This window comes from Octopus sinensis, linkage group LG3, assembly GCF_006345805.1.
Source record: "Octopus sinensis linkage group LG3, ASM634580v1, whole genome shotgun sequence".
NCBI lineage: Eukaryota > Metazoa > Mollusca > Cephalopoda > Octopoda > Octopodidae > Octopus > Octopus sinensis.
In genome coordinates, this window is record NC_042999.1 from 97349107 (window position 1) to 97362250 (window position 13144).

Genomic DNA, 13144 nt, shown 5'->3' on the forward strand with positions numbered 1-13144 from the left:
CCAGAGTAAGTAGAGTAGACATGTAGATTTTAATACTTGTGTATGAATTATTGCATAGATTCTCATGTCCAAATTTTAACTACTTAAAGTAGTTTTATGGATGTTATGCAGTACTTCATATAATTGCCAAACTTAATACCAGGAAAAGGTGCAAAAAATAAATAAATAAATAAAAAGACACTAGTGCACCAGATTGAATATTTTATCCCAATCAATATAGCAGGATACATTCACAAGTCTCCCATACATTACACACAAAATAAAACAGTAACAAGCAGTTTTCTGAAAATTCACTTCTTCATTATGTAGTGAATGCTATTAATTATTGATTCACCAGGTTTTTGATTAATCTAGAAAATGACTTTACCTCTAAAGCATTGTTTTTAGCTGTGATAGCATTCTGGAGGTGTTGTATTAAGTCATCTTTCTCCTCCATTATTCGGGAATGGTTCTCAGTCTGCTCCTGGAAAACAATTCGATAAATTTCAATATCAAATAGTCTTTTACATATTAGCAATAACATTTTAAATCTTACAGAAGGATAGAAATTCTGTTAAATAAAGAAGTATTGACTCAGTTGGGGGAAAATACTAACACAACAAAAAAGAGAGGTACTGACAATGTACAACAAGGAGAGATTGAAATATCATAATAAAGAGATATGACACATAAGATTTAAAAAGTCTTGAGCCATTAAACTCGGCAGTATAAAGAGATAATTATACAGCAAAGTAAAATGACATCTGTTCATTAAGAAGGGAATTATATATCTTCAATTAAGTGAAGAGATACCTACTGATCTATGAAAATAAGATGGATTTATAGCAAAGAAAGCCTATGGTGTATAAAAGGATGTTATATACAGTAGAAGCAAATATTTTAGATTTAAATGAATTCATGTAGCAATATGTTGTGCATTGATTGTAAAGATTGTTTTTGACTAAAAAGAATGATAACACAAACCCATCAATTCTATTGAATATAGTCAACTACAAGTAACAGAAAACTTCACACTTACTTTGTGAACATTTTGAGCAGCTTTGAGGGCAGCTGAAAGTTTGTTGATATTCAAATCCTTCATTTTACTTTGTTTTCCAATCATCTAGCAACAAAAGAAGGTAAAAACCAAAACATGTTAAAGTAAGCAAATACATAAAAAGGAACAAATAACTACATTTCTCAAAGGTTTTAAAAAATATTTCCCATGATCATGTCAAATGCTAAATTTTAATATCTTAGGATATTTAAGGTTCATTGTTTAATGATAAAATATGTGTTTAATTATTGCTATCTCTAAACAATATCTCTTATATATGTTTAGACACAAGACAATCTATCCACAAACTATTTAATTAATGACAATAAATTGAGTTGGTTCACATTTTAGTAACATAGAAAAAAACAGGTTTTGTTTGACTAATTTAAAGATGACACATGGTATTAAAAATATAGTCTTCAGAGGTGCTCAATAGCTCAAAGACTAACAAAACCTATAACGCTTATTTTTTTACTATTCTTTGAAGTATTGCTTAAAAATACAAGATTAATTATTTGAATAATTAGCAAATGTCTGAATTTACTTAAATCCAGCACCCTTATATGTGAACATAAAAACATCTGAAGGGATGACCAAAAATGAAACAGGAAAAGAGAGAGCAGGAAGAAAAATAAAATTAAATAATATCATCAATAGTTGCCATAAATATCAATATGTGAATAAATGCATGATCAAACTGACTCCAAGAATTGCATGTACTTACATCAATAGTTTCTTGTGCACTCAATAACATATGATTAGCTTTTTCCAAGTTGCTGTCTCTTTCTCGCAGAGCTAAACGTAGCTGTTGAATTTCCATGTTAAATTCTTCCTCAAGATGAATTTGATCCGACAGGGTTTTCTGGAAAAGAAAAATGCATTTATTTGTTTGCTAATAATTAATAATTGTTCACTTCAAGTTTTATCATTTATATCAATGATACTATCAGTGTAATAAAATTATGAAAAAAAATTTAGCTAACAAATCAAATTAGCTGGTGTTGGTTGAGACAGTCAACTGTTTATTTCCTCTAAATATAACGCCTTATATCTATGTAAGAAATAAATATAATAGATATGTGCTGGTGCCATGTATAAAGCACTGGTGCTAGCACGCAGTAAGCTCTGCAAAGTAGTTGGCATTAGGAAGGGCATCCAACTGTAAAAGCTGTATCAAAATAGATAACTAGAGCCTGATGCAACTCTCCAGCTGGCCAGCACCTGTAAACTGTCTAATGCCTGCTCACATGGAAAACAGATGTTAAATGATGATGATGGGATGAGATAAAAAAAACTACCTGTAGAGATTCTTCTTTTTCTTTTAACCTCTCCTCAAGGCTTTCAATAACTCCACTTTTCATCTAGGTAAAATAAAAAATAAAATAGAAACAAATATATAAATTATGAAACAAAAAAAAATTCTTTCACATAGTAGATTTCCAAAATTTCCCAATAACCATGAGGAAGACTCTACACCGACACATAGAAATAACAGCTACAGCCTACAAAGCACACCCTATTGTTTTAATATGAAGGACACATTGGCTAATGTAGTTCTACCTATGCATAAAGACAGGATGTGCGAATGGAAAGCCTTTGGTCAAGGTCTGTCCAAATAGTGGTGTTATACATAACAATTACAGCAAATACTGCTTTTTAAGGTTTTTCTTCTTTTCATTTCACTTGTTGAGTCAGGAAGATGAGATAATCTGAGACTAGTAAGTTTGATGCCATTAATGTTTCATTTAAGCTGTTGCAGGTCAACACCTGCTGGAAAGACACAAACAGGAAGAATCCAGAGAGATGTGTATGGACTGGGTATAATGGTTGGTGAGGAATATAGGAGGTTAAACATCCTAAGTGTGATATGTTGTCATTCAATGTCAAGACAAGTACACACACAATGGGCTTCTTTTAATTTCTGTCAACCAAATCCACTCACAAGGCTTTGGTTGCTGAGGGCTATAGAAGACACTTGCCCAAGTTACCACATAGTGGGACTGAATCTAAAGTCATGTGGTTGGGAAGCAAACTTCTAAACCACATAGCTACATCTGTAGAAGTAAATATTTGGAAATAATTTGTCTCTAGAGACAAGGTCAATCAACTGGAAAATTATAATTTCATAAATTAATTTACTTATACAATTAGGATGAGAAGAAATAAAAATAAAAACACTAACTTACCTCATCATTATTATTGCGTAACAGCTGCAGGTATTGGTGGAGTTGTTTATCTTTCTCCTTTAAGTTATCTGATAACTGCTGGATTAACATGTCTTTACTATGTGACTGGTGTTCTAAATCTTCAATCATTAACTAAAGGAATTAAACAAAACATACAGCTTATGAATGCATTATACAATCTATCAGTACATCATATAATATCACAGCATCAAAACACATGAACTGCAAGTAAATAAAATGTCAATACCCCATGCAATAAGTGAATACATCATACAATCTTGAGAACATTGTACTTTCTATGAATGCATCACACAATCTGAATACAACATACACTCTGCTAGTGTACCATACAATCTGTGAGAAGTATATCATACAATCAATGACAGCATCATATAATTTGTTAGTGGCACGTCATACTATCTGTGAGTGCATCATATAATCTTATTTCTTTATTGCCCACAGGAGGCTAAACATAGAGGGGACAAACAAGGACAGACAAAGCAATTAAGTCGATTACATCGACCCTAGTGCTTACACCAAGCAACCTGTGAGTACATCATACAATTTCTGATACACTATCCAATCTGTGATTTCACATTACTATCTGATTACATCATACAATCTGTGAAAACATTGCACAATTCACTTAGTTGTACATCATACAAGATGTGAGGACATCATACAATCTCTCAGCACATTGTATAATCTAAGTCAAAAAATCCATAAAATAACTAACAAACATGTTTATAAATATAAAAATTACACAACAGAGTAGACAATAAAAACAGTGCCTAAAGAAGCCAGAATCTACCTGATATTGATCCATTTGTTGGTCTAATTTCTCTTTAGCTTCTCTTTTCTCACGGAGCAGTTGATCTTGGAGTTGCTGAAAACAAAGAGAGACAAAAAATAGAATTAGAAATTATTGTAATTTATAATGTTGTTGGTATTTAGCTTCAGGTCAAGCCTGATTGTGCAAACTTGCATTCAAAGGAATTTCAACAGAGATTAAGTACCTTTCATGTTATTGTGGGGATATTTATAATTACTATTACCTAATGTATCCTTACACATTTTTGAGGGACATCTGCAGAAGCCAAACAACCACAATTTCAGAAATCAAGTCCCTAGTTGATTTCTGTAATATAATGTTATTTCTAGATTTGCAGAAATGGCTGAGTGCAGCACAATACTGGAGTGAATGCAACTCAGTTTAAATAGTTTCGTCCCTCTCAGTTCCAAGAAATCTTGCTACACTAATCTAAAATCAGACAAGAGCATCTTCTGGGGGGGGGGGGGGGTTATTAAAATGGAGTAGGGGAATCTGAGAGTGTGTGCTAGTTTATATAGGGTGGGATGGTGGAGGAGGGGGAAGTGTTGGCAAAGCAAGTGGTTATCAAAACAGAGAGAAAGGGGGCCAGAGTTAGGGTGGTCAGGGATAGAACACGAGGGAGAAAAATATTCTTTTGGGATTTTGGGTAACATAACTTAATGAAACAGCAAATGCTGATAATAGTGAAATAGAATTGAAAAATCTTAGAATTTTTGGTCAGCCAATCTGTGACAAAATTAGAGAAATAAGTGACAATTTGACAAACTTGAATAAATGAATAGGTGACGAATAATAAATACAAGTGAAGGAACCTAAGTTTGTTTTAAGACAACAGCAAAGAAGACGAAACTATGTTTACATGGTAAAGAATTATAATCAAAGGTTATAGATTTATTTTTATTACCTGCACAGCATCTTCACTTTGTTTCAAAGCATCTCGTGTCTTTGTAAGCATATCTCGGAATGAACTGAGTTCCTGTTCTTTTTTCTCAATGGAATCAACCAAATTCTTACAAAATAAATTAAGAAAATTGCATTGATAAAAATATAAAATAAATTGCAAAAGTAAGTATATGAGCATTTTCTGTAATTGAAGAGCACAGAAATTTTAAAATTTCAAGCTAATATCTACATCCAATGATTTGAATGACCTTGGTTAAAGGATTAAGAATTTTTAAATACAGCCATGAAGGCTACTGATTACACTCTTTCACCAAGAGAGAACTGTCCAATAAACATGTATATATCATTAGTACTATAATTACACAACAGAAGTGCAAAAATACTTCAGAACCAGAAGAAAAAAATCACAGTATTTCTGAAATCAAAGCCCACCAGAGTTGACTTTAGTTTTCATCCTAATCTTATCTTAGGATTGGTATCACAGATGCACTAGGTTCAATTTAGTCAACTATACTGATACCCTGTGCTTCCAATAAATTTGTGGGTTTATGCAAATCTGTGAATATATTATAGTCAGTAACACTGCAACAGACCAATGCAGAGTTTAGTACAACTCTTTATGTGATGTGACTTTCAACTGAACTAAAGATGACTGCTTTTCCACCTTCCAAGCAGCCAACAAGTGAATATTGACATAATTGTACAGTCTTCTAAAAGTTGATGGTCATATGACAATATCAGAAATCCTCACTGCTAAAGACATCATGGTATGTTATACTCTTAGTCAAAAAGAGCCTGTGGCCTGATTAGTTTTAGTTGAAAACGCAGCACTAATGCCCACAGAAAATATTCCATTCATTTCAAAAAAATCTATCATCAATAATAGTGGTAGATGATGTAGTTCAGACATAAGCTCTTGACAAAGCAACCCACTTTCCATTCAAGATCCTTTTAGACTTATGACAATGAATTCTTGTAAAAAAAACCTTGGCAAAAAGGAAAATATGATTTTCTTATCTGCCTATCCCAACTACAGAAAAAAAAGGAAACTTTTTCTTTTTGTAATTAAGAGCCCTAAAAATGATCATAGTTGTAATATCAATATCAATATATATATATATATATTAATTCATCCTTTTATGTTTCAGTGGAATACCAGGCTCAATGTAATCAACTAGCCCCTCTCCACTCCAAAGAAATATCAGGTCTATCTTAAAAAGAATTACTAAAGCTAGTGAGCTGGTAGAATCAATAGCACACCAAACACAATGCTTAGTGGTATTTCATCTGTCTTTATGCTCTGAGTTCAAATTCTGTCAAGGTTGACTTTGCTTTTCACCCTTTCAAGGTTGCTGAAATAATGACCAGTTGAATAATGAGTTCAATGTAATTGACTAGAGCCCTCCTACCCAACTTTAGGCTTTGTGCCTATAATAGAAAGGGTTATTATCATTGTTAATAAGGCAAGCTGGAAAAATCATTAACATATCATAAAAAATACCTAGTGGCATTTCTTTCAGCTTTATGTTCTGAGTTCAAGTACTGCTGAGGTTGAGAGTTAACAGGTGTGATGGCAATGTGTAGCTATAAGTTGTAGAACATGCACTACATTAGGATGTTCAGGCAAGTATCAGAGTTGATCATCATTATCAATGTTCCATGCAAGCTGTCACATTAACTTTCTTCCGGCTCACTTGAGAAGTCCTTACATTATAGTCTGGACTATCTGAAGGACTATCCACACAAAAAGGATAACTCTCATGCTTGGTTTACAATAATACAAATGTGAGCCAAAAGACAATAAAGCTCATGATTGACAAACCCAACTGCACAGTAGCTTCAGTCAATTTCTATATCATCAATTGCTATCCAACAACTGAATTCCATCACACTCTACCAGGCAACTAGCAGAAGCCAATGTGCAAATGTCCAACATAATGCCTGTCCTAACATGTCATGCAAGCCATAACAACATCAACCATGTTTTTGTCAGCCTTTCTCTTAAGCCTACCCTCTGTAATAATCTCAGTTGTCAGAATGTGTGATGCTCACCTATAGCTGAGCTACACAACAATAAGTAGAGAGTGGTATGCAAACATTCAAAACACTACTGACCCAACAAGGCTACTTGGTTTCTGCTTGAGCCACCTCTTTATTAACAGGCATGATTATTCAAAATGCTATCTTATTTTCACACACATGCATGCATTCACATACACACTCCTACAATATTCACATTAGATTTACTTATGATACAAAATATGAAAGTTATTTATTGTGTAATCAAACCAACCAAGCACTTCATGCATGACATGCATCTCATAGAAAACATTTTTTTCAAGTGGTACTCATTTCTACAGCTGAGTGGACCAGAGCAATGTGAAGTGAAGTGTTTTGCTGAAGAACACAATGTGTTGCCTGGTCCAGGAATCGAAATCGTAATCTTACAATTGTGAGTCCAACACCCTAACCACTAAGCCACACGTCTCCCAGGAAACCATATCAACCACTTAGTCACCACTTTCTACAAACTTTCCATGCCAGCTCTTCTCATTATTTTTTAGTTTCTCATTATCCTGGTAAGAGATACCCAAGATTGAATGTAGGCAGAATTATTAGAACATTCAAAAATTATCTTGAATTCATTCCAACAGTTTGTGTGTTTAGCTGAAATATTACTGAGTTAAACTTGTAAACATCAAAGGTGATTGTTACCCCTCTACAGCAAGACACCTGTTTCTGTCTCTGTCATTATCTGACACAAAATCACCTCCTCCAACGTCCCTTCCCCTCTCAAAGGTTCTTTGTCTTGCAAGTTACTTGGTGACTCTGCCAAAACTGGTGCCATATAAAAAGCATTTAGTCTACACTGTGAAGTGTTTAGCATTTGGAAGAGCATCCAGCTGTAAAAACTGCCAAAACTGAACTTGCCTGTGCTGGTGCCATGTAAAAAGCACTCAGTTCACTTTGCAGGGTGGTTGGTATTAGGAAGGGCATTTAGCCATAAAAACGAAGCCAAAACAGACACAGAAGTCTGGTGCAGTCTTCTGCCTGGCCAGTTCCTGTCAAACCGTCCAATCCATGCCAGCATGGAAGGCGGATGTTAAACAATGATGATGTAAATTCATCTTAACTACAGTTTAGTAACTACTGTCTACCACCCTCTTCCATATTGGCAGATCCATTGTTTATTTTCTTTGTGGTGTCACGAGTTCCTACTCTCTTGATCTAATCATCACAGTCTTAGTTACCATTAATCATCACTTGTCATCACATTGTTCATTGAGCATGCATCACCGATTGTGACTGTGTCACTACTAATGCATACAGTTGTTTGGTCTTTGTACTTACATCTCTCCTTCCCTTTTAAAAAGAAGTATAACAAAACAAAGCTAGTCCTGTTTATTCCTTCCCTACCCCTGAAGGGAAATAACAAAGTCACATTTTGGGAACGTGTCACATAAAAATCTGGAAGATATCCTTGTTGTCAGAGATTAGAAAGGTATTGTAATTAAGACCATATTTTCATTAATATGCATCCCATCAAAAACTACACCTTCCTTACACTGGACATTTTTCCCCACTTATTTTCTTTCTCTACGTAACTCTACCTTAAAACATAATCCTAACCATACAACAAAACACTAACATTAACCATAGATCAAATGTTTTTTTGAAGGAGTATAATCTGTTTAATATTATCAATTCATGAAAAAAAAAAAAAAATGTAAATCAAAAATGAAAAAGTTGCAGCTGGTTGTGTACTCCAAAATAGATATTAAGACAGCAAAAAATTTGTAAAAAAATGGAATTTTAAAATTTATATATTTTTTTCGGAATCATGAAGAAATATTCTCTGAAGAATAGAAAAAATAGAAGATAGAAATGTCAGATAGGTGGGATTCATACTGCATAACTCTGTAAATATATGTTGTTTAAATTATATATATACACATATGTGCTGAGTGGTTAAGAATACTACTTCATAACCACATGTTTTCAGGTTTGTTCTATAACACCTTTATTAACAATATTTAGTTAACACAATAAACTAGAATTTCTTTGTATCTAAGACCATTCACTTCATCAAATATAGGTAATTTCCAGGTTAAAAAGTGATTTCTTATAAAATGAAACTATCAATGAACGAAAGTAAAATAGTTGACAGTAAAATACCAGCTAGATTATATAAGCATCCGGTTTGATGCTATAAGTGTTGAAGTTGGATCCATCATTTTTTTTTTTATATTAAATTCCTTATTAATGGAACTAAAGCACTTTAAAAATCACATTTTTTGACCTAGAAAACACCTACGTTTGACAAGGTAAATATTTTCACCATGACGGACATGAAGAAGTATCAACACATACACAAACACTCATATAACAGGTATCTTCAGTTTCTGTGCATTCACACACATATGCCTGCATGCACGCTCACAAACACAGACAAGCATGTGACATATTAAAAAAAATAATGCACATTAAGTAGCAACTTTGTGTGATTATATCAGTCAGTCCATGATACTTTTTACTATTAAATAATTAGTTAACCTCCCACCTCTTCTCACTCTAAACACACACAGTTACACACAGACAGGTATGGACACACATATGCTAACATACAAAAAACAGTCACAGAAAGTGAGGCTTAGCAATCTGACAAATGTACATTAATAAAACAAAGATTGGGGTTGATACAATCAACTAAACCTTTCAAGATAATGTGCCAGTATGGCTGCAATCCCAGTCACTGGAACCAGAAACCCTTGTGAGTGTACTTGTTACATTTTATCTTTAGTGTGTGAAGTTGGATGACAAATCTGTCATGGTTCATTAAACAAAATTAGTGGTATTCAAATCTTGTGTACAAACACAGGAATATATGATGTATAGAAAATCATTTTGTGTTTGATTATATTATTATTATTGTTATTTTACACACTAAACTACTGATATTAGTTTTTAAGCCTTTATAACTATTAACTACAATGATATTTTATATTTGCTAATCATGATTAATGTTATTAACTTTAGTCTGATGAACAGCTTGTCTCCATCATTTAACAAAACCAATATTTTTTATTATTTTTGTTTACTTACCTGTCTGTTACCTTAGCAAGTGAAAAAAAAAACAATTGGCCACCATAAACTGACCCTAATCTGACTAATCTTATGTTTAGCATACATGAAATACATTAGAAGAATGCTAATTTTTATGCAGAGAATTATGAAGGAAGAAGCATTAGATATTACCATTTAATGAAATGATATGAGTGAAATAAGGGGAAAAGGAATATGAAACTTAATGAGAAAATTGCAATTATTTTAAATGATGAATAATAGTAGTAATAAAAAGAAGGGAGGTACTTTCAATAAAGATGATGAGGTGGTGATAGTGATGAAGGAAGTAACAGAAGTAGTATTATTAATGGGAGCATACACCAACTAAATCTAAAGATGCAGTTATTTTAGTAGCAGCAAAAGATTGAAGCAGAGCAACACCCAAGCCAGAAAAAAGGGGACAGATGATGGACACATGGTCAGAGTAAATCTACCTGATTGTTTAGCTCCTTTTCGCGAACATGTCTTTGTAACTTTTCAATAAGCTCATCTTTTGAAAACATGGTACTGTGTTGTTTTTCGATGTCCTGGTAAGTGGTGATCAGTAAAGCCACATCAGCACAGCAACATCAAAAAACAAAAAAAATAACAACAGGTATCTCTCTCTCTCTCTCTCTCTCTGGCACGCACGCACACACACACATACACAATAAACAGGAGTGTTGAGTTGGGCAAGTTAAAGTTAATGAAACAATTCAGCAACAATTATAAATACAACCATGCAAATGTAACTGAATGTACAGCAACTGAATGAATTAAAAAACCAAAACAGCTTCAGCTATACCCAAAAGTCTGAAATAAATGGAGATTTACTCAGCAATTCAATAAATGTTTTAAACATATTTCTACCATTATTTCAAAAGCTATTGTTAATTCATGGAAACTATTTCAACAAATGCCAGTATTGTCTTCAGTCACATGCTCACAGATAAAGCAGTGAGGAGAGGGACAGCTCTAATGTTTGTGAATAGTTTAAATTTGACGCATATTATACAAACTCTAGTTGTTGCTCTATGAATAGAATGATGCTAAATTCATAGGTTCGTTACAAAAACCTATCAAACCAATGAAATACTCCCTCTTACTACCTTAACTCTTCAGTAGTTTAAAAATAAAAATTCAAATTTTAATTATTGCTCCAACACAGTTATTCCAATTGTTATTTACTGTAAATGAATTTTTTTTTTATCAGGATAACTTTGATATGGCTGAATCTTACTTTGTCTTTCTGTCTTCAGCCAGACAGAAGCAATGTGGTGTTGTTGGCTGAGTAGTGAACTGAATGTCCGAATACTGCTTTCTACCCACTGTATGTGAGGTAAATATCAATACTAAGATGCCTCAAAACACAGTTGGTGTCAATTTAGCAATGTTTTTGGCTGTCCTTAAAGAGAAGAGGTGCTGTCCTATTTGAAAATGGCACCTTGTGTGACCACCTGTCCTTACATATGCTTTGTAGGTGAACCAATATTATCTTCTCTCTGATAGTATCTTCAATATCAGACAGAAATGGCTCTTCAGTCCGGAAAAGGCTTTCTATCAGTATGTTCTGCAGGAAGACATATCTGATGGTAATAGTGTCACTACCATTTGCAAATGAGGTAGTTTAATTAACAAATGTTCACACTATAGGTCTCACTACTACAGAGCAGTACACTACAACACAAACATTGTGAACATGCTCTTCAACATGTAAAGATAAACACCAGTTACTAGAATAGGAAACACTTAATAGAATTTCTTCCAAATAGAACAAAATCAATTTGTGACAGTACCAGATCAATCATCAGAACACTAACTGGGGTGCACCAGAACACTAATTGGGGTACCTAATGTCCACCAAATCAAACCATATTTTCCAAAATATTTAAATTTACTTTACTGGGTTTAATATGTAATTTTAGATACAGCAAAAATGTTTTGGCATCGGTTAATAGTTTCAAAATCAAAAATAAACAAAAATTAAAAAATTAAAATCACTACATAAAAATCTAATAATAGGAGAATGGAATTGACGAAAAATGAATATAATATGTGCATTCATAGCTATAGCCTAAGAAGGAGTGAACACTTGATATTTCATTATAAATGAAATGTAAATATTTTCAAAGACTCTTTCACTATTCTCTATAGAAATTATATAAACTTTCATAATCAATTTCACTGGCAACTACATAATATTTATCATTATCAGTATAATATTTATGTTTTGGTTAGCATGAAATATTATGCAAATATTAAATTGGATGATCAACTTCTTAAGTATTCTTCGAATATACTTAATGTAACTTTGATAGTTGTAGTTACAAAGTACTTTTTTTTATAATCTAAAATTAAATTTTGGGTTTTTTGAGTCATTTTAAAGAAAATTCTTGTGAAAATTATAAAAGTATAAGTAGAAATAGTGGTTCTGGTATTGAAAATGATCAAAGACTTCTAAGATGTCAGCCAGATAGAATGAATGCACATACAGATGAACACATGAAGCACGCATCTCACCTTGAAAGATGACAAGATTGTAATCAACTAATGAATTAGATAAAGGAAACAAAAAAATCAAAATTATAACAAAAAAAAACAAAAAACAAAAAGAGGTTCTACCTAATTGCTGTGAAAAAATATTTAAGCAATAACAACAAACAAAATGAAAAGACAATTAATTCAAACTCAATGAAATAAATAACATCAACAAGAACACCAACAATCCAGGTTCTGATACCTTTTGATTTTAATAGATTAGGAAAAGTTTTTAAGATGTTTGCAATAAAATGTTTCATTGTGAAAACCAAACTATGATATTTAATTTAAAACAAATAAATAAATTTATTTCTAATGTTTAATGTAGTACAACATCAATTAGATTAATAAGTTAAATAATAACAACAAGCTTTTTAATGTAAAACTAAAAAATGTTAATTAATAAGAAAGTCTCTAAATTGCCTTAGACCACAGACGGCCATACAAATTAATAAACAAGGCTACTGGTAAGATGATCAACAGCTCATAACTTACAAATGACACTGCACCGTGTTTCTGGCAAAGATACTTAGAATTCTTAGTTCA

General features: G+C 32.6%; 1 protein-coding gene across 6 annotated transcripts in view; it reads right to left on the reverse strand.

The window, feature by feature from the left end:
- LOC115209094 (thyroid receptor-interacting protein 11) overlaps positions 1-13144 on the reverse strand; it is a 149490-nt gene that overhangs the window by 61160 nt on the left and 75186 nt on the right. For 5 of the 6 annotated variants that reach the window (XM_036501182.1, XM_036501186.1, XM_036501183.1 and 2 more), the window contains 8 exons: positions 10516-10608; positions 4959-5063; positions 4034-4108; positions 3223-3354; positions 2335-2397; positions 1761-1898; positions 1019-1102; positions 368-463 (listed from right to left, as the gene is read on the reverse strand). In XM_036501182.1, the coding sequence (XP_036357075.1) occupies positions 368-463; positions 1019-1102; positions 1761-1898; positions 2335-2397; positions 3223-3354; positions 4034-4108; positions 4959-5063; positions 10516-10608 (786 nt within the window). The remainder of the gene's footprint in view (positions 1-367; positions 464-1018; positions 1103-1760; positions 1899-2334; positions 2398-3222; positions 3355-4033; positions 4109-4958; positions 5064-10515; positions 10609-13144) is intronic. The other variant, XM_036501187.1, reaches the window with a different exon arrangement.